The 23,292-nt window shown below is 47.4% G+C and overlaps 1 protein-coding gene across 1 annotated transcript in view; it reads right to left on the bottom strand.

Annotated features, from left to right (window-relative positions):
• Window positions 1–779: 779 nt before the first annotated feature.
• The window catches only part of LOC135246029 (protein piccolo-like), a 118,953-nt gene continuing 96,440 nt past the window's right edge, over window positions 780–23,292 (bottom strand). The window contains exons 25-29 of the mRNA XM_064319521.1: window positions 21,575–21,713; window positions 20,872–20,954; window positions 8,030–8,164; window positions 5,369–5,514; window positions 780–4,770 (exon numbers count right to left, since the gene is read on the bottom strand). Coding sequence (XP_064175591.1) covers window positions 4,627–4,770; window positions 5,369–5,514; window positions 8,030–8,164; window positions 20,872–20,954; window positions 21,575–21,713 — 647 coding nt within the window. The 3' untranslated portion in view covers window positions 780–4,626. The remainder of the gene's footprint in view (window positions 4,771–5,368; window positions 5,515–8,029; window positions 8,165–20,871; window positions 20,955–21,574; window positions 21,714–23,292) is intronic.

The raw sequence follows: 23,292 nt of genomic DNA, 5'->3' as shown, positions 1-23,292 counted from the left end.
CTCTTATTTGATGCTCATTTTCAATGGAGAGTTTCCATTCCTGTTTATTTATGCAGGAGGGTGATTGGACTACGTTTATCCAGCAGAAGAAGAAGGCATAAAGTGCTCAGTTAAGATCAATCAACTAAACACTGATAAATCCTTTAGCTTAGATAATTAATTCCAAGATTTTAGGTTGTCAGATAAAATAATTAATTCCACAATTTCACAATAACTCCACAACAATCAACTGCAAACCGGGCACTCCTTGGGTAAGATAATCAACTGCCATGCTGGTACATCTTCATCTAAGAAAACTCCCACACTGACAAATCCTCTGCTAAGAGAATAAAATGCTACACTCACACATCCTCAACGAAGATAATCCACTGCAACCCTGGCAACACGTTTGGTAAAATAGGAAACTCCTACGCATATATCCTCAGCTAAAACAATCAACTCAACATTGATAAATCCTCAGTGACAATAATCACATCCACAATGATGAATTCTCTGCAGAGATGATCAACTGCGTACCCTGCCACATCCTGAACTAAGAAAATCGACTTGCACACTGACAATATCCCCAGCTAAGATAATCACCTCAACACTGATAAATCCCCAGCTAAGATAATCAACTCACTTAAGATAACCAAAAAAACAGCTGTAATCTGGACACATCCTTAGAAGAGATAACCAACAGCCCTCTCTTTTTTGTCCTCAGCTGAGATACTCAGCAGCAACTGGAGGGAATAAAATGACTTACATTTAAAGTGCATCTGCACAAAGCAAAGGACACATTTTTGGATTAGAACTTTTTTATATTTATTATTTACTCAGAGAAACAGCATTTTTACAGCACAATTTGCATAATATCTCAATACATCCTGTGTACAACCACAAAACCATGACATTAGATTCTTTCATTTTTACATGGAGTGAAAACCCAGACAGATTTTACAAGCATATCTTTGTACAGTCAGCATACCGTTTTAAACAAATGTGTACAATTTTCCTCTTTGTTTTTATTTTATTTTATTTTTTTATATAACCTGGAAGCAAAAATATTAACAAACCACCAAGGACACATGCGACATCCAATGTGAAAACATTTAAATCCTCCAGCAGTCACTGATGCCGATTCAATTTTTGCCCCCGTCTGTCATCCCGTGAGATTTTAGGGTCTGCTGTACGGATTGGGATGGGTGGACAGCACACGATTTATTGAGCCAATTAAATGTTCACCTGATTACATCACTGGATCACCACACAGATAGACTTTTTTTTTTTCTCTCTTCACAGTCACATGCGCAATGCCAACCAAAAAGTCTCTTCTCATAGAAAAAAAACGCTTTTTTTTTTTTTTTTTTGTATTTACACGGCATACGAAGAAAGAAACCACATTCGCTCGATTGAAATTAACCGTAATACCCCTTCTCTTCCAGGCCATCAGCAAACATGAGAGTAATAAAGAAACCGAAGGTGTTTTACTCGCTTGGGGACTAAAGAAGGCAGCATTCGAACAGGAGAGCTCGTATTAAAAACGGACGTGGTTCAAATTATATGCATCTCAAACGTAACATTGCGTTATCATATTCACATAAAAACCTTTTTTCCCCCCTATTTTAAATACATGTACTGAAAAAAATAAAATAATTTCAAACTGGGAGTACTAAAATAAAATTTGATGAAGATTTTACCACACAGTAAAACTTAAATTGTGTTCTGATAGAATACACTTGATCCCTCTCTGTGCAAGTTGACACTAAGCATTTTACCGTGCATATGTATATCCAAGTCTTCAAAATTATGAGGGACACGGGACTGCACCTCCACTGGATGTTAAGCTACTGCTGAATATCCTTGAACTGCCGTACGCTAATGCAGAAATACGCAGCAATTCCGAATGCATATTTTCTCCAAACACTGTAAACACAGACTTTGTGCTGCTGACCAAAAATGCCCTTTTACCATTCAAACTCTTCCCTTGAAGTGTTGATAAAATAAAATGTTTTTTTGTGCAAGTACAACTTCGAATGAGCAACGTTTAACAAACAAGACAAAAAACAAAACTCTTTTAAAGTGCACAACTCCACATACATCATGAATCAAAACTAGTAGAAGATAAAAAAAGCAAAAAATATCAATTTTTCTTTTTTTCATAATTTACAAAGTAATTTTCTCATAAGATATTCTGTTTTCAGACAAAATGTTTGCTTATATTTTATATGTTAAGAAAATGCATTCAAAGCACATAGTCTACGTTGCATAGAATCATGTCAACAGAACCTATGGATTTGGTTAGAATATTAGGTTGGCACATGTGAAAATCATATATATCTTTTATAAACCAACCCTCAAATATTTAACACTATGAGCAAAGTTGACACATTTACTCGGTCGTGTATCCGCATTGCATGTAGTGCCGGTGATATCGCCGCACGATTAAACTTCTCCGGCTGCCAGTGTAAAAACCTCGAGAGACAGTCTGACGGGAGACGAGCAGCAGCCACTTGTCACTTTGTACCAGAATTGCACTGTTCGGTTTCTTGTATTTTACACCGATCGAGAAACACAAACAAACAGGGAAACGAGACCGATACAAACACACTTATGCATCAGCACGATAAAGCTAGTCTTGCGGTAAAAGGCTGTATCCATGACTACCGCGTGTAGCCGGTTAATTTTTTTTTTCCGGGGAGCTCGACGAAGGCGTGGGGGGCCGGACTCAATCCAGGACTCCGTCTGAATAAAGAACACTGAGTTCAAACGCACGTGGACAGACGCGCACGTGGGACCAGCAAAAGAACAACACACGACACCGCGGACGACAGCGAGAACCATGACTCCACACAGTCAGACCAGAAATTCAGCATCACGACACTCCGACGTTTATATCACTACAAGTTCTGCTGAGACACAAAATTGGTAGCCTAACAGTACGTCTGACGACATTTTGCACATATAACATTAAACAATGGTGTTCTCACAACTTAGATGGGTATTTGGGGGGGGGGGGGGGGGGTGTAGCGGTCGCATGATACAAAAAGGATCATCCCATTTGCTGACTGCTGACGACACATGTCCAATCATGAACTGTGATTTGATGGTACCAACTGCTTACAATTTACCTTCAGCTGCTCACCAATGGCTGGTAATTAGCCGAGGCTGAAGTTTCTACCAACAACTTCCCCGGTAAGACACAGGCAGTTTCTAAGCATCTGACCAAATGTGTAAAAGACAAAAATCATACGACTGTAGACTTCAAACCCATAAAAAGGCTTCCAGGACATTTGAACAGAACTAAAATCATGGCCGTGCTGGACTCTCTGAACAGGAAGTCACATTCTGTGACATCACATAGTGTAAACCATACTTTGGAAAGTACAACTCATCAAATATGCATCAAAGGGATATTTTTCCATGATATGAAATCAAAAATATATGGCGCCTAAATTTTATACAGTAGTTGTTCTCTCTGAATTCCGTTCTGAGGACATATTTATTTAATCGTTTATCTTTCACTTGTGCTCAATGTTACATATTTATAACACCTTACACCATAATCAACCAACAGGATTGTCTGTGACAGGATATATATGTGTATTTTTTCGCACAAAATACTCCAATATGTACAAAATAAATCTTATTTATTACATGAATAAACTAATTTCATTTCTGTGCATGAGTGTGATTTTACACCATAACTATATCCATGCACACTGACCTTTATAGTTTCTTTCAGGTATCTTTTGAATGCATACTTTGTACATTTTTCCGACTTGTATTTCTCATATATCTATATGTGAATATACACGTGTGAGTTAAGACACAGGGGTCTAGCAGCAAAAAGAGGATTTTCCATTTTTACGGCCTTGCCTTCAGTCACAAGCGTACTTTTTAAGAAGAAAAATATGTATCTATGGTATTATTCTATGGTGAAAAGTATAATAGATTCTCTGTTCCCTGACCACAATTCTTTGTTGAACCTTTGTTCCAGTATTCAGGTGAAAAAAAACGAAATACAAAAATAAAAATATGGACTGCAGCTTTGTAGATCGACTCAAATCATGATCAAGACAGACTCATGAATAATAATTTTAAAAAGCTGTCTACCGGGAATGAACTGTGTCTCCGGTTGGTGGAATACTGCAATGCGAACGGCAGGAAAATGGGTTCTGCGAATGAATGTAAGAACGGAATAAACCGGCACGTTTCTGTGGCTCGTTCCCTCCTGCTGAGGCGGCGTGACGATGGGGCCGGGTGGGGGGCGGGGCTGGGGTTGTGACATCGCGACGTCAGGTTTGGCTGCGGCGTGGGGTTCGGCGCGTGCCGGCCCCCCGTCGAGGGAAGATGGCCGGTCCGGCGTCCCGCCGCCTCGTTCCTTGGCCCCTCCTCCCCCCCCCCCCACCCCCGCGAGCGCCTGTCCGTCTCACGGCAGGCTCCTCCTCCCGCCTGGGTTTTCGGCTGGGAAAATGACGGTGGGGGGGGTGGGGGCGTGTCCTCGGCTCATAAGCTCCGCCCACTCGCTCCCCGCAAAAAAGGGCGCGTCCCTGGACATTCCCGCCTCCCTTCCTTCGAGACCCCGGCCTGGCCTGCGGGGCCCCGCCCCTTGACCTTTCCGCGACCTCTCCGCCAGCCAGTCTCCTAGGGGTGGGTCTGCAGGGAGCTGGCCAGCAGCTTGTGCCAGCTCACCGCCCGCTTCCGCAGGTCCACCTTGTCCAGCCAGATGTACGCCTCGCCGATCAGCGTCTTCTTCACGAACTTCCCCCCGTTCGACACCAGGAAGAGCTGGACGCAGGGGAGGAGCGACAGAGGTCATTAGTGCTACGCGTCCCATCTAACCCCAGCCCAAAAAGAGCTCCACTGTGCCCCCCTGTGACCTAAAAGGTTTTTTTTACAACGCTAGAACAATGTTGTAGGAATGTTCAGACACCGCTGTTGTCTGTCCACCCTCCATGCTAATCTATATCTGACCGTGTCTAGAAGCAGCAAGTCTAAAACCTTTTCTACTGATGTTTGTACTTCAACAATTCTCCTGTTTTAATCGATACGAAATGTTTGGTGGGCCCCAAAACGCAAATAGCGTGAATAACGAGACAACACATATTATTTGCCCTAGGAAAACAACAATGCGGTTTGAATTAAGCCAGTCCGACATCTTCCTAATTCTCTAAAACATTCTCGCTCACTTTCCAGGCAGTGCAAGGCCCGATTAATACTCATTAACGTTCAGTCGAAACGCTGACTGACTGCTTAACTTTTAAAATTCTGTTCACAGAGCAGTCAAAGGGAGAAAGGTGGCCCAGTTATGAGGCTCTTTCCTCTGCTGTATGTCTCAGGACGCGCTCCCCTGGAGGAGCCGGCGGCCCGTCCCCCGGGGCCGTACCTGGATGGAGTGCCCCGCGGGGTTCATGGCGAAGCGGAACGTCTCGTTGAAGGACGGCTCCCGGTCGTGCCGGCACACCCGCGTCTTCTTCTTGATCACTCGCTTCTGCGTCGCCACGTTGACCACGTAGAGCTTCACGTACAGGTCTGACAAAGAGAGCGGCCGTTTTCTCAGTGGCTACGCACTGCACATCGTAACAAAGGTTAAGTCTTTGCTAGCTTCCAGTGGAATACCATGCATTGGTATCTCTGCAGCAGGACATGGGTTCAACTTTCCGCAGTGATGTTCATGCTTCAGTACTTGCAAAGCGTTGAGGTAAGTGTTAATGCTTGCCATCAGGTTCAGTTAAGTTTTTTCAAATCGCTCTGCACATTTTGGAGTGTGCGGAATGGACCTGGAGCTCAGGAGTAGAAGTGATCGCCTGTAGCAGGGGGTTCCCCAACCCCTCCTCAGGGACCACCAGCCGGATCCAGGGGTTTGATGTGTTCCACCACCAGCGCACCTGATGCTACTAATTAAGGGCTTGATTAACAGCATCAGGTGTGCTGGAGGTGGAACACATCCAATAGCTGGATCGGGCTGGGGGTCCCCCAGGAGAGGCTAGGGGAACCACCGGCTTACACCACACAGAGCTAGAGCAAATCAGAGCTAGCGCTCCGAATGCAGCTAATCTTATCGTGGCGCTAGCTAGAGCAAAGCAAAGCTAGCGCTCCGAATGCAGCTAATCTTACCGTGGCGCTAGCTAGAGCGAATCAGAGCTAGCGCTCCGAATGCAGCTAATCTTACCACGGCGCTAGCTAGAGCAAAGCAGAGCTAGCACTCCGAATGCAGCTAATCTCACCGCGGCGCTAGCTAGAGTGAATCAGAGCTAGCACTCCGAATGCAGCTAATCTCACCGCGGCGCTAGCTAGAGTAAATCAGAGCTAGCACTCCGAATGCAGCTAATCTCACCGCGGCGCTAGCTAGAGCGAATCAGAGCTAGCGCTCCGAATGCAGCTAATCTCACCGCGGCGCTAGCTAGAGCGAATCAGAGCTAGCGCTCCGAATGCAGCTAATCTTACCGCGGCGCTAGCTAGAGCGAATCAGAGCTAGCGCTCCGAATGCAGCTAATCTCACCGCGGCGCTAGCTAGAGCGAATCAGAGCTAGCGCTCCGAATGCAGCTAATCTTACTGTGGCGCTAGCTAGAGTGAATCAGAGCTAGCGCTCCGAATGCAGCTAATCTCACCGCGGCGCTAGCTAGAGCACCGTTTTCTCAGTGGCTACGCACTGCACATCGCAACAAAGGTTAAGTCTTTGCTAACTTCGTTTTTCCAGTGGAATACCATGCATTGGTATCTCTGCAGCAGAATAGTTCAACTTTCCGCAGTGATGTTCATGCTTCAGTACTTGCAAAGCGTTGAGGTAAGTGTTAATGCTTGCCATCAGGTTCAGTGAAGTTTTTTCAAATCGCTCTGCACATTTTGGAGTGTGCGGAATGAACCTGGAGCTCAGGAGTAGAAGTGATCGCCTGTAGCAGGGGGTTCCCCAACCCCTCCTCAGGGACCTCTAGCCGGATCCAGGGGTTTGATGTGTTCCACCACCAGCACACCTGATGCTACTAATTAAGGGCTTGATTAACAGCATCAGGTGTGCTGGAGGTGGAACACATCCAATAGCTGGATCGGGCTGGGGGTCCCCCAGGAGAGGCTAGGGGAACCACCGGCCTACACCACACAGAACTAGAGCAAATCAGAGCTAGTGCTCCGAATGCAGCTAATCTTACTGCGGCTCTAGCTAGAGCGAATTAGAGCTAGCACTCTGAATGCAGCTAATCTTACCGCGGCGCTAACTAGAGCAAAGCAAAGCTAGCGCTCCGAATGCAGCTAATCTCACCGCGGCGCTAGCTAGAGCGAATTAGAGCTAGCGCTCAGAATGCTGGTAATCTTACTGCGGCGCTAGCTAGAGCAAAGCAAAGCTAGCGCTCCGAATGCAGCTAATCTCACCGCGGCGCTAGCTAGAGCAAAGCAGAGCTAGCGCTCCGAATGCAGCTAATCTCACTGCGGCGCTAGCTAGAGCAAATCAGAGCTAGCCCTCCGAATGCTGGTAATCTTACCGCGGCGCTAGCTACAGTAAATCAGACCTAGCGCTCCGAATGCAGCTAATCTCACCGTGGCGCTAGCTAGAGCGAATCAGAGCTAGCGCTCCGAATGCTGGTAATCTTACCGCGGCGCTAGCTACAGTAAATCAGACCTAGCGCTCCGAATGCAGCTAATCTCACCGTGGCGCTAGCTAGAGCGAATCAGAGCTAGCGCTCCGAATGCTGGTAATCTTACTGCGGCGCTAGCTAGAGTGAATCAGAGCTAGCGCTCCGAATGCAGCTAATCTCACCGTGGCGCTAGCTAGAGCGAATCAGAGCTAGCGCTCCGAATGCTGGTAATCTTACTGCGGCGCTAGCTAGAGTGAATCAGAGCTAGCGCTCCGAATGCAGCTAATCTCACCGTGGCGCTAGCTAGAGCTTTGGCTCTGCGGCACGCAACCAAGACAAAGAACGCCCATTAGAAGAGATGGGACACACGAACTCAACTCAGGTTCAGACTCAGGCTCACGTGCAACGTTCTCACAACGTCCCCGCGACGTTGCAGCGACGTCCCGAAGCGCGGCCTGTGGGCGGGGGGGCCTACCTGGGAGGTGGTCGGGGGTCTTGAATTTGTAGGTGATGTTCCTGCACTGGAGGATCTCCACGATGAGCTGCTCCCCCTCTGTCTTCAGCTCCTTCTTCAGGGCAATTTTGATCTCCCCCATCATCTGCGTTTTACCTGCGGGGGGGGGAAAGGTGGGTATGTAGGTGGTAAGACATGGGGAAAACTTACTGAACCTATGTTCAGTAGTTGTCTACAATCATGAAAATGCACTTTTTTGTACGTCACTTTGGATAAAGGCGTCAGCCAAATGAATGTAATGTAATGAAAAACTGAGCGAGTTGAACTGAGCAATCATTTTATTATCAGATCATATCATACAGTGCATGCACCCAGAGGCTGTGAATCGTTCGATGCGAGGAACCGCCTTTGATGTCAGGAGCTCAGGCCGCTGAGGGCCCCATGGAGCGCGCCCCGATCGACAGGCCCGCCCTCGTATGGGCCGAGAGGTCCGCGTGAAAGCTCGCCCGCGAGCATTCATCAGACAAACACGCGACTTTCAGCAGACAAACACGCGACTTTCAGCAGACAAACACACGACTTTCAGCAGACAAACACGCAACTTTCATCAGACAAACACGCAACTTTCAGCAAACACGCGACTTTCAGCAGACAAACACACGACTTTCAGCAGACAAACACACAACTTTCAGCAGACAAACACACAACTTTCAGCAGACAAACACACAACTTTCAGCAGACAAACACATGACTTTCAGCAAACAAACATACGACTTTCAGCAGACAAACAAGCAACTTTCAGCAGACAAACACACAACTTTCAGCAAACAAACACACGACTTTCAGAAGACAAACACGCAACTTTCAGCAGACAAACACGCGACTTTCAGCAGACAAACACGCGACTTTCAGCAGACAAACACGCGACTTTCAGCAGACAAACACGCGACTTTCAGCAGACAAACACACGACTTTCAGCAGACAAACACACAAATTTCAGCAAACAACCGCAAGACGTACAACAAGAAACAAAAGCCAGAGGAGGTCACAGCCTACAGATTCAGAACGCCCTGGAGCCGTAATGGAGGAGTCACCTGACCAGTGTGAATGCCCTGGAGCCGTAATGGAGGAGTCACCTGACCGGTGTGAACGCCCTAGAGCCGTAATGGAGGAGTCACCCTGACCGGTGTGAACGCCCTGGAGCCGTAATGGAGGAGTCACCTGACCGGTGTGAACGTCCTGGAGCCATAATGGAGGGAGTCACCTGACCGGTGTGAACGCCCTGGAGCCATAATGGAGGAGTCACCTGACCGGTGTGAACGCCCTGGAGCCATAATGGAGGAGTCACCCTGACCGGTGTGAACGCCCTGGAGCCGTAATGGAGGAGTCACCTGACCGATGTGAACGCCCTGGAGCCGTAATAGAGGAGTCACCTGACCGGTGTGAACGCCCTGGAGCCGTAATGGAGGAGTCACCTGACCGGTGTGAACGCCCTGGAGCCGTAATGGAGGAGTCACCTGACCGGTGTGAACGCCCTGGAGCCGTAATGGAGGAGTCACCCTGACCGGTGTGAACGCCCTGGAGCCGTAATGGAGGAGTCACCTGACCGGTGTGAACGCCCTGGAGCCGTAATGGAGGAGTCACCTGACCGATGTGAACGCCCTGGAGCCGTAATAGAGGAGTCACCTGACCGGTGTGAACGCCCTGGAGCCGTAATGGAGGAGTCACCTGACCGGTGTGAACGCCCTGGAGCCGTAATGGAGGAGTCACCTGACCGGTGTGAACGCCCTGGAGCCGTAATGGAGGAGTCACCTGACCGGTGTGAACGCCCAGGAGCCGTAATGGAGGAGTCACCTGGCCGGTGTGAACGCCCTGGAGCCATAATGGAGGAGTCACCTGACCGGTGTGAACGCCCTGGAGCCGTAATGGAGGGAGAGCCGAGCGGCGTCCGCTCCCTCGGCTCGACGGTTAGCCCGTGGAAACGGCTCTCGCGTTTCCGCTGACCCCCCCGCGTCGGGTTCGCCAGCTCCCGTTACAGAGCTCCTCGTTAGCTCCTCGTTATGTTAATGCGCTCGGCGTCACGCGGTGTGGAAGAAACAGGACGTGCTGACCCCAGCTGCTATCTAAACGCGCGACCGGCACGCACACTGAACATCATCAGGCAAAAAGCCTGAAAACAACATACATGTGACATGTTACACTTAATATGAATATTTGTGTTTGCATGTAAATCCCTTCATAATGCACATATTTACACACACAAACTCACACACAATCTCATAACGTATATATTTACACACAATCTCTCTATCTCTCTCTCTCTCTCACACACACACAGACAAGCACAAGCAGACTCAAACATAAATGACGGTTGCAGGTTCGATTCCCATTGGGCCACTGCAGTTGTTCTTGTTCAAAGTGCTTACTGTGAAAAGCTTCAGAGAAATATCCAGTCGTATGAACAGATAATATCCAAATATGCAAGCCAAGCGAGTCCCTTGGGAATAAGGGCACACGCCATACCAAAAAATATGTATTCTTCATCATTAACGCAGTACTTAAATCATTCTGTACAGTAATTGCAGAGGGAAGCCGTTAATATTCAGAGCTGGATCGATGCTATCGTCAAGGCTTATTTACTTGCTTAATAATAAAGGATTGCCGGATTGATCGGAATGCCTTGAGTAGACTATTTAAGCAGGAAGTGATTTTCACAGGTTAATGGAGAAAAGAGAGACTCAGCTGCTAAACTGCTCAGAGGTCAAAAGACATAAAACAGATTGGACAACTAGCGAAGCCAATCACCATCATCGGTCTTGGATGAAAGGCACGTTCTCATTGGTCAATACCGCTGTGATGGACATTCCGCAAGGGACTATTACAGAATCAATACAGAGCACAGAAACCGCCATTCAGGCACCTTGCCTATGTCTCCGGTCTGAAATCTCTACTTAGCTCACAATCATCAACAAACAGATGAGACTCTCTGGTTTAGCTGGGAGTTCTGATGTACTAAACTGCACCACTGGTACAAAATAAATAAAAAGCAACAACTGGCATTTTATAGTGTGAAAGAAGAGCCAGATCGGGAGCATTGCAAAGCACCCACAGGAGAAACAAGTTAGTGATTCTTTTATTAATAAAGCATTATTCCTTTCCACGAATCTAGTTATCATCTAAAAAAAAAAGAGTCCTGCCAGCCAGCACTTGTCTTTGACCAAAAACGCCTCTCCTCTGAAGCAATTCATAACAATGAATGAGGACACGCTTCCTGGATATAAGCTCAGCCCATTGGACTAATTTATCAGCAATCAGAATTACAGTGGGTACCACTGGCACTAAGATACTGTAAATGGCCAGTTCTTTCCATTCTCTCTTCTTCCCAACTACGGGAGGTTGACAGGGACAAGAAGAAACATCCCTTGCCAAGTTATGGTTATTGACCACACCCCCTTCATTAATATTCATAAGATGCACCAAATTGGAATGTTTCAGCTTCGTGCTCAGAGCACAAGCTGAGCGTGTGGCGGGTGTACAGAATCTGCTATGGGAGGTACAGGAAGGGGTCACCCAGGTTTCTAGGTCCTGTCGCACCAATCAGCAAAGCGGCGGGTGCCTTCACGACGCTTTAGGCCCCGCCTTTCCGGCGGCCGCCTCCTATCGCTCCCCGCGGCCACGCGAGCCGCCGTGAGGGAGGCAGGAAGCGGCGGGAGCCGTTCGCGGGCCGCTCTTACGACGCCCGACGCACCGGCGCCACGGAAACGAACGGCGTAATTACGCTAGCGGTAATGAACGTTAGCGCCGGAGCTACAGACGCTCGAGCGGTTTTCGTATCGTTATCGCGGATATGGTCTCCAGGGTTTGGACCTGCTTCCGATCGCTCCTCTTTCGAATGCAAATCACGCCGTCAAAACTGGCTGCAGCTTTCCGGGTGTTTCTTCAGGAAAAAAAAAAAACGTACAGTAATTACTGCACGCACAATACTAATTACCAGCGTATAGACCGAGCTGTGTTTTAATTAAACCGCACGGTCCTTCTCTGTGCTTTTAAAATGAGTCAAACAATTACCATAAATTAAATACGATTTTTCCGGAAAATTCTATCAGGATACGACTGCAGTCTTGTCTCAGATGCAGTTCCCTCATAATTAGCCACAAAATCAGTTGCACATCCATTCAGAGCACCGTTCAGTCTACCTTCCTGCCGCTCGATTCATGCGTTTCTAAACATCCTGTAAAATTCAGTCGTTTGTCTGAATGCCAGTATGACCAATGGTGTCAGTTCAATTTACAGTCCCATCTGATATGAGTGGTACTTCCACCTGGCTGTCTGTCAGCCTCCTCTGTATGCGGTATAACTGTGACTGACTGTGGTCTGCGTCTGGCCTACTGTCCCTGTCTTATATCTCTTTATCACACACAGCTCTTGGCTTGGTTGTTACAGAATACACAGGGTTGCTGACTGTAGTCTGCGTCTGGCCTACTGTCCCTGTCTTATATCTCTTTATCGCACACAGCTCTTGGCTTGGTTGTTACAGAATACACAGGGTTGCTGACTGTAGTCTGCGTCTGGCCTACTGTCCTGTCTTATATCTCTTATCGCACACAGCTCTTGGCTTGGTTGTTACGAATAACAGGTTGCTGACTGTAGTCTGCGTCTGGCCTACTGTCCCTGTCTTATATCTCTTTATCGCACACAGCTCTTGGCTTGGTTGTTACAGAATACACAGGGTTGCTGACTGTAGTCTGCGTCTGGCCTACTGTCCCTGTCTTAGATCTCTTTATCACACACAGCTCTTGGCTTGGTTGTTACAGAATACACAGGGTTGCTGACTGTAGTCTGCGTCTGGCCTACTGTCCCTGTCTTATATCTCTTTATCACACACAGCTCTTGGCTTGGTTGTTACAGAATCCACACGGTTTGAGAAGACAAGTCGCGGTGACCATGGCGACCACTGGAACTGCGCTATGAGGCGTGTGCTAACGAGCTGCACCTGGCCATCTGTAGAACTCTTAACACAGGCGGTCCCCCGAGATCTACCTGATCTCACTCACCGGCCCCTCCCCCTCGCCCCTCTGCACGCGCTCAGTTTTTCTGTTCACGGCCCTCCCTCGCCTCTGCACGGCTCAGTTTGTCTGTTCACTGGCCCCTCCACCCTGCACGCGCTCAGTTTGTCTGTTCACTGGACCCTCCCCTCGCCCCTCTGCACACGCTCAGTTTGTCTCTTCACTGGCCCTCCCCTGCCCCTCTGCACGCGCTCAGTTTTTCTGTTCACCGGCCCCTCCCCCTCGCCCCTCTGCACGTGCTCAGTTTGTCTGTTCACTGGCCCCTCCACCCTGCACGCGCTCAGTTTGTCTGTTCACTGGACCCTCCCCCTCGCCCCTCTGCACACGCTCAGTTTGTCTGTTCACCGGCCCCTCCCCCTCGCCCCTCTGCACACGCTCAGTTTGTCTCTTCACTGGCCCCTCCCCCTTGCCCCTCTGCACGCACTCAGTTTGTCTGTTCACTGGCCCCTCCCTGCATTCTGGCTGCCCCAGTACTTCTCACTTCACAATCAGGGGTGTGATGTCACAAAGCTCTGGGAATTTTCCTGCCTGGAACACAGATCTGAGACCAGCTTAAAAACATAGCCCCACCCCCAAAATGCAGCTAGGCCCACCCCCCAAAACAGTCCCAACCACTTAGTGGGGGGAAAAAAGTTGATTCTGACCCAGGAACACATTCAGCAGTAGAAAGAGCTGAGTGCTCACTCAGTATAGTCATTCATTAATGAACTGACAGCAGACTAACGCAACAGTATTTCGGTAAGACATACTGGCTTATACTGAATTCCCAACTGCAAAGTTAGAACGCTCGCATCGTAATCCATGACTTTCAGGGACAGAATTTTACGTGCAACAAACCTCCTCTAGGTGGAGCCAAATCTACAGAAGGCGGCAACGCTCAACCGTCACGTGAGTGTTGCGCAACTCCGAAGGGATTTTCTCAGCGATGAAAGCCCTGGCCTGCACTATCACAGTCCGTTATGCGTCTGTATGCGAGGCCCTGCCTGCGTACCCACTCATGTGTAAAATGTGATCTCTGGGAAGCTGGAATGAAAAGCAGCCTCGGGCCTGGGCCGTCTGAAATGCTGTAATGAAGGTTTGAGACGGTACCCAAGTCAATAAAACCGCAGATCTGGACTACGTTTCCACCAGTCCGGCTCTCAGGGTCACCACAGGGTCTTAGATCAACAGAAAATAAACAAGGGCTTTTGGTCAGCTAACTCGAACACCCCTATACCGACTTCACTGTATATCAGTGTTATATTATATTCACTGTGCACTGTATAAGCCAGGGCATATTGGTCCAAAAAAAATCCCAGCGCTGTCTTAATGCGGCCTAAGACACCAAGGATTCACATGAACGGTTATTTTTAGCCAATCATCCTTAATGACAGCAGCCATCATGTGACTCATCGATCACAGGCGCTACATCTTCAGGGTCGACTGCACGCCAGTTAAAGACTTAAAGGAAAGGCAGAATTGTGGTAACTATCTTGCACAAAAGGGAAACAAGGATTCGCACATTTAAATGCACAGCCACGTTAGCCACTTTAATAACATCGTTTTGAGGGGGCCCTCAAAACGGGGAAGGGGGCCCACAGGGGCCCTGCATTTGTCCAGGGCACAGAAGTCCACGCAACACCCCTGCCGGGGCTCCTACGTGCTGCCGGATGTGAGTGGAGTTACGGAGCAGTGCGTGCTCCGGGCAGAGCACTTCCTGCTGGGACGTGGAAGGCGCAGAGATGGGCGGGGCTGGGCCAAACGCACAGCCTGAAACACTTTAACCCTTTAGAGCTTTCACACTCGTCTGAAACACTTTAACCCTTTAGATCATTCACACTCGTCTGAAACACTTCAACCCTTTAGATCTTTCACACTATTCTGAAACACTTTAACCCTTTAGATCTTTCACACTCTTCTGAAACACTGTAACCCTTTAGATCTTTCACACTCTTCTGAAACACTTTAGCCCTTTAGATCATTCACACTCTTCTGAAACACTTCAGCCTTTTAGATCTTTCACACTATTCTGAAACACTGTAACCCTTTAGATCTTTCACACTATTCTGAAACACTTTAACCCTTTAGATCTTTCACACTCTTCTGAAACACTTCAACCCTTTAGATCTTTCACACTATTCTGAAACACTGTAACCCTTTAGATCTTTCACACTCGTCTGAAATACTTTAACCTTTTAGATCTTTCACACTCTTCTGGAACGCTTTAACCCTTTAGATCTTTCACATCTTCTGAAACCTGTAACCCTTTAGATCTTTCACACTTTCTGTAACACTGTAACCCTTTAGATCTTTCACACTATTCTGAAACACTTAACCCTTTAGATCTTCACACTCTTCTGAAACACTTAACCCTTTAGATCTTTTACACTCTTCTGAAACACTGTAACCCTTTAGATCTTTCACACTCTTCTGAACACTTCAACCCTTTAGATCTTTCACACTATTCTGAAACACTGTAACCCTTTAGATCTTTCACACTCTTCTGAAACACTTCAACCCTTTAGATCTTTCACACTCTTCTGAAACACTGTAACCCTTTAGATCTTTCACACTCTTCTGAAACACTTCAACCCTTTAGATCTTTCACACTCTTCTGAAACACTGTAACCCTTTAGATCTGTCACACTCTTCTGAAACACTGTAACCCTTTAGAGCTTTCACACTATTCTGAAATACTGTAACCCTTTAGATCTTTCACACTCTTCTGAAGCACTTTAACCCTTTAGAGCTTTCACACTATTCTGAAATACTGTAACCCTTTAGATCTTTCACACTCTTCTGAAACACTGTAACCCTTTAGAGCTTTCACACTATTCTGAAATACTGTAACCCTTTAGATCTTTCACACTATTCTGAAACACTTTAACCCTTTAGATCTTTCACACTATTCTGAAACACTGTAACCCTTTAGATCTGTCACACTATTCTGAAATACTGTAACCCTTTAGAGCTTTCACACTATTCTGAAATACTGTAACCTTTTAGATCAGTGGTGTCAAACTCGTGCCATGGAGGGCCGTGTGTATGCAGGTTTTCATTCCAACCAATTAATGCTGCCTTAATTGAGTCCAATTACTCATTCAGCCATATGCGTTTAACTGCATTGAAGCACAGAATATAAGAAAATTTTTATTTAGACAATGCGGGTCACCATAGACGTCGGGTCACCATTGTGCACAAACCTGCATCCCTAATTCAGCAAATAATTTAACTAATTATATAATCAAAATCTGAGGCTGGAATGAAAACCTGCATACACACGGCCCTCCATGGCACGAGTTTGACACCACTGTTTTAGATCTTTCACACTATTCTGAAACACTTTAACCCTTTAGATCTTTCACACTATTCTGAAACACTGTAACCCTTTAGATCTTTCATGACTCTTCTGAAACACTTTAACCCTTTAGATCTTTCACACTTTTCTGAAACACTGCAACCCTTTAGATCTTTCACACTCTTCTGAAACACTGTAACCCTTTAGATCTTTCACACTCTTCTGAAACACTGTAACCCTTTAGATCTTTCACACTATTCTGAAACACTTTAACCCTTTAGATCTTTCACACTCTTCTGAAACACTGTAACCCTTTAGATCTTTCACACTATTCTGAAACACTTTAACCCTTTAGATCTTTCACACTCTTCTGAAACACTGTAACCCTTTAGATCTTTCACACTCTTCTGTAACACTGTAACCCTTTAGATCTGTCACACTCTTCTGAAACGCTTTAACCCTTTAGATCTTTCACACTCTTCTGAAACACTGTAACCCTTTAGATCTTTCACACTCTTCTGAAACACTTTAACCCTTTAGATCTTTCACACTATTCTGAAACACTGTAACCCTTTAGATCTTTCACACTCTTCTGAAACACTTCAACCCTTTAGATCTTTCACACTATTCTGAAACGCTTTAACCCTTTAGATCTTTCACACTATTCTGAAACGCTTTAACCCTTTAGATCTTTCACACTATTCTGAAACACTTTAAACCTTTAGATCTTTCACACTCTTCTGAAACACTGTAACCCTTTAGATCTTTCACACTATTCTGAAACACTGTAACCCTTTAGATCTTTCACACTCTTCTGAAACACTTCAACCCTTTAGATCTTTCACACTATTCTGAAACGCTTTAACCCTTTAGATCTTTCACACTCTTCTGAAACACTGTAACCCTTTAGATCTTTCACACTATTCTGAAACACTGTAACCCTTTAGATCGTTCACACTATTCTGAAACACTTTAGCCCTTTAGATCTTTCACACTATTCTGAAACACTGTAACCCTTTAGATCTTTCACGCTATTCTGAAACACTTCAACCTTTAGATCTTTCACACTATTCTGAAACACTGTAACCCTTTAGATCTTTCACACTCTTCTGAAATACTTTAACCTTTTAGATCTTTCACACTCTTCTGGAACGCTTTAACCCTTTAGATCTTTCACATTCTTCTGAAACACTGTAACCCTTTAGATCTTTCACACTATTCTGTAACACTGTAACCCTTTAGATCTTTCACACTATTCTGAAACACTGTAACCCTTTAGAGCTTTCACACTATTCTGAAACACTTTAACCCTTTAGATCTTTCACACTCTTCTGAAACACTTTAACCCTTTAGATCTTTCACACTCTTTCAACCAAACAGGCTACTTGCCAAAATCTACTCATCAATGGAAATAATGATCTTGCTCTTAACATTCCTGAAAATAGTCAGTGACCTGCAGGATTTGAGTTGATGTATAAAGCAAAGTAGGGCGTGGCAAACTGGCCACTCCACGCGTCGGAGTGAATTAAGAGAAAGAGCATAAAAGAACACAATGCACATGCTATTTTGCTGAGGAAAGAACAGACTGGTGTGGTTTATTATCACAGCGATTGTGTGAAATCTACTGTATCTAAACAGGGGTGTAGAGATAAGCCTTTTGTATAAAAATAAGCCCTTTGTTTACAGCATGCCCTACAAGCCGCGAGACAGTGGGATAAATAGAGACGCCGCGATCGTACCTCGAGGTGCTCTTAATTAACACCAGCATTTGACAGTAACACAATATTAACGTTCGCATGGCGCAGACCAGATTCCAGTTATCTTCCGTACTGCCTTGAAAGTGTTCTCGGAATGTTCCAGTAGCAATAGCCAGTAACTGCAGCAACAACAAACAAACAGACAGAGAGACTAGAGAGAGACAGACAGATACTTTATTAATCCCCAAAAGGGATTAATACTGAAGATGCAGGTGATGAGTTGCCATCAGGGCAGCATGATATTGGACACTGAGATTTAAAAAAAAAATCTCTCGTCAGTACTGAAGACACACACCCTGGCAAACCGCACTGTCTACCCCTGTAATGGGTCTGTTTCGGCTGGGATCTCTAAATCCAGCGCTGCGATACAGAGACGCCCGCTCTCATCTCGGGTCTCGTTCGCACCCTCACGCCAGGAAACATCAGGACCCGCCAACGCGCGGAGACCCGACGTCGCTAACGAGCTACTCGCCAACCTTAGCCAGCAGTAATTAGCATTAGCTTCTGCGCTAATTTTCCTAAAACACTTAGGCCATCCCTTCCCCTGCATTCTGTCACCTCTTGAGCTAATATTACACACGCCGTGTTAAACTGTGCACAAACTGCTCCGAGACTCATTATACCTGCATCTTATATATCACGCTGTATTTCTGTTTGAGCTGTCAGTACACCGGTCTTCGCACGCTCGCGGTAGCATCTTGCTAAGCCCTGTCATGCCGACTCATTGCTCCCACTCAGGGCTGACTTATTTTCCACAGGGAAACGCGAGTGTGTAAGCGGGTGTGTAATTGGGTAGCGATGGTATTGGGGCTGTAATTAGTGCGGTGTATGCGTAGTGTGGGATAGGGTTGGTGTGAGACGGGGTGTATGGAGGTTATTGGTGGGTGGGCGTGGTGTATTGGGGCGGTGGTATTGGGGTTAGGGGTGAATTGGCGGAGTGAGGTCTTATTGGGCGTGCTGATGGCGTGGTGGATGAGCTAGCGTGTTGGGTTAGCGAGTGTGTAATTGGGAGCGTTAAGTGGGTGTGTAATTGGGAGCGTTAAGCGAGGTGTGTAATTGGGAGCGTTAAGGGGTGTGTAATTGGGAGCGTTAAGCGGGTGTGTAATTGGGAGCGTTAAGCGGGTGTGTAATTGGGAGGTTAAGTGGTGTGTAAGTTGCGGGAGGAGCGTTAAGCGAGTGTGTAATTGGGAGCGTTAAGCGAGTGTGTAATTGGGAGCGTTAAGCGAGTGTGTAATTGGGAGCGTTAAGCGAGTGTGTAATTGGGAGCGTTAAGCGGGTGTGTAATTGGGAGCGTTAAGCGAGTGTGTAATTGGGAGCGTTAAGCGGGTGTGTAATTGGGAGCGTTAAGCGGGTGTGTAATTGGGAGCGTTAAGCGGGTGTGTAATTGGGAGCGTAGCGGTGTAAGGGCGTAGTGTATTGGGAGTAGTGATAGTGGGAGTGTGTAATGGAGCGTAAACGGTGTGTAATTGGGAGAGCGTGTGTAAGGAGCGTAAGCGGTGTGTAACTGAATTTTACCATACCTTATCTTACCTTAGCTTAGCTTAGCTTAGCTTAGCTTATCAGGCTGTATTTATGCATTGCCACAGTTACCGTAGTGAACGAAAGCCTGCTGGCTCAATATATTCAGACTGCACATCGGCTCAGGACGTTTGATACGGTGCCGTACTTCACTCAGTCGAGAACACCGGCGTGGAGGACCGGAGGCGAACAGGCCCATGAAAGGGTAAATCAGTGAGGGGGGGGGGGGGGGTTTCTCTCTCAGCCAACAGAGAGGAAGTGATTTCATCACTGGCTGTGAGATGAAAGCGGCCAATCGATAGAGAGATATCCCGCTCCCCTTATCTCTGGTCTGATTTTCAGCTTGGTGACCTCCCTGATGACAAGGCACAGCCAGGGTGAAATAACCTTTTCAAGGCTCTAAAATCTTTTAACACTCCTGCAGAATCCAAGAGAATTTTTCAACAAAAATTATATGAACAAAAATGTACACAGGAAAGAAGAAGTGTCTTCAAAGCACTGCAGTTCAAAGTTCATTTTAAAAATGAAAAATCCACAGGAATTCTACCGGTGTCCCAAGTGTGTTTCAAGCCGGCTGAAATAATCATCAGACCCAGGTCTGAAAAACGCTCCCGAAAAGGTCAAACAGACGAGTGCCGATAGCGCAGACAGACGGATCGCGCTCCTGTCCCGCGGTGGCGGAGAGCAGCCGGTTTGATAGCGAGAGAAGGGGCGACACGGCTCAGGAGGTAAGACCGATTGTCTGGCAGTCGGAGGGTTGCCGGTTCAAACCCCGCCCTGGGCGTGTCGAAGTGTCCCTGAGCAAGACACCTAACCCCTAACTGCTCTGGCGAATGAGAGGCATCAGTTGTAAAGCGCTTTGGATAAAAGCGCTATATAAATGCAGTCCATTTACCATTAGATATCTCTATCCCCCATCACCACTCTGGTTCTCAGGCCTGATGACATCGCTGACAGGCACTGGAGCGGCTCTAGGTTTTTTTTTTTGGGGGATGTGGACAAAACGTCCCGACCCGAAAGATCCGCCCACAAGGCACTACAACGACACGTGTTTTATGAACGGGTTGTATGAGACGTAACTCGTCCAATATGAACTCTGCTCTCCGCACCCCTCAGATCGACTGCGCAGAAGACCAAATGAACATCAGACACGTCCTCAGTGTGTCTCCCCTGGCACAGCGTTTACGGACAGTGAAGTGCGGTCTGGCCTGAATCTGGGTTTGATTTGCCGCACTGGCACCTTACCCTCCGCGTCTCCAATCCCTACAGGGGGCTTCAGGGCGTCCGGCCCCCTGGTCTTGTCCGAGCCATTTGGGAGAGGCTTCCCGCTGTTCGAAAGACAAGAACAGATGATGGACATCGGAGAAGCATTATAATATCATCATCATCATCATCATCATCTACAGCATCATCTTATTATTACTTATTGCACTATCCAGTGAAAACTATACTGCGTGAAACTGTTAGAATATAATGATGCCAAAAACGTTGAATAGAACACTTTCATCAAGCACATCGAGCGTATTTACATATATGACTGTTGGGGTCTGGGCTCAATTTACCAAATGGCAACAAATATGCATTTAAACCAATCCTGCCAGGCTGCAGCGGAGGCTGCTGTTTTCAACTTACGTCAGTGCTGTCAGATCTGTATTTGTTCATTTGTTTCCATGAAAAAACTATGCAGGAAATGATCCTCTGGGCTCAAATATACCTGCCGTTTTCATGCTATGCTATGCTATGCATGCATGCATGTATTTAACCCGGAAACAAAATCAAAGCTTATCCAAACCAAAAGCTCAAACACATGAATAAATATTTGCTAAAGGCTGTTAGAGAAGTGGTCATGTGACCGGAAGTTCAGGAGTATAAATTCCAGCCTGGAGGAACTCAGCTGAAGGCAGGGATGAGACCTTGACTGGCAGAGTGGGAAGGGGGCAGGACTCACATGCGAGGGACCTGGAAGATGGCGCTGTCGACGGCATTGGCTCCGCCCTCCCCCTCCAGACTGCAGTCGTTGCCACCCAGGCTGTTGACGGAGGAGGCCGTCGTCATGGAGTCGTCGGTCGCTCGGTGACCGGGCCTGGCTGCACAGGGAATGGATGGCACTCTAATGTAAGACCACGTGTGCAACCGCACTCCTCCCCTTCAGCCACCAGGCTCCGCCCTTTCAGCCACAAAACCCCTCCCCTTCAGCCACCAGACTCCGCCCTTTCAGCCACCAAACCCCTCCCCTTCAGCCACCAAACTCCGCCCTTTCAGCCACCAAACCCCTCCCCTTCAGCCACCAAACTCTGCCCTTTCAGCCACCAAATTCTCCCCTTCAGCCACCAAACCGCCCCCCTTCAGCCACCAAACCCCGCCCTTTCAGCCAACAAACTCCTGCCCTTCAGCCACCAAACCCCCCTTTCAGCCACCAAACTCCGCCCTTTCAGCCACCAAACCCCTCCCCTTCAGCCACCAAACTGCCCCCCTTCACCCACCAAACCCCGCCCTTTTAGCCAACAAACTCCTGCCCTTCAGCTACCAAACTCCTCCCCTTCAGCCTAAATACTCCTCCCTTTACAGCCACCAAACCCCGCCCTTTCAGCCAACAAACTCCTCCCCTTCAGCCTAAATACTCCTCCCTTTACAGCCACCAAACCCCGCCCTTTCAGCCAACAAACTCCTCCCCTTCAGCCTAAATACTCTGCCCTTTACAGCCACCAAACCCCGCCCTTTTAGCCAACAAACTCCTGCCCTTCAGCTACCAAACTCCTCCCCTTCAGCCTAAATACTCCTCCCTTTTCAGCCACCATACTCATCCTGTTCAGCCAACAAACTCGTCCTCTTTACCCTCCAAACCCACCTCCCTTTAGCACTGGGTTGGGGCCAGTTCCATGTCGGTTTGGTACACTCTGGAAATGCGCTGAATTTGAAAGGATGCCGAATCCTCACAGAGCACTGGGGGCCGTCATTTAGCTCAGGAGCTGAGTTTCGATGCGTTCCGGAGTTACCTGAACCGAAACGGAACGGACCCCATCCCAGCAGTTCCTGCGGCTGGTGGGTTTTGCTCTCTCAGCCCGCCCACACAGCTCACGCGCCCACGCGTTCTGGCGCGACGCCCCGGACTTAAAAACGACGCGCAGAGAGGACCGGCCCCCTCTCGAACAGCGCGCGCCTCTCCAAGGACGGAACCGGCCCCCCCTTTCGAACAGCGTGCAGGAGAGGCGGGTGGCTTTGTCTCTTATCTTACACAAGCAGACGCTAGGCCGCGGACCCACAGGACACAGAGAGAGAGACTCCATCTGTGCGCTGAGCATGCGCATGAGCACAGCGATCTCAGCTACACAGTACCCCTAAGAACACAAACACAGGTATCACCCCAATAAAACAAACCCACACATACATCACCCTAATAAAACAAACCCACACATACATCACCCTAATGAAACAAACCCACACATACAACACACAGATACACAGTACCCCTAAGAACACAAACACAGGTATCACCCCAATAAAACAAACCCACACATACATCACCCTAATGAAACAAACCCACACATACATCACCCTAATGAAACAAACCCACACATACAACACCCCAATAAAACAAACCCACACATACATCACCCTAATGAAACAAACCCACACATACAACACCCCAATGAAACAAACCCACAC

Source organism: Anguilla rostrata, chromosome 19 (genome assembly GCF_018555375.3).
Source record: "Anguilla rostrata isolate EN2019 chromosome 19, ASM1855537v3, whole genome shotgun sequence".
NCBI lineage: Eukaryota > Metazoa > Chordata > Actinopteri > Anguilliformes > Anguillidae > Anguilla > Anguilla rostrata.
Note: the sequence above shows the minus strand (reverse complement) of the source record. Positions and strands in the feature narration are given on the sequence as shown.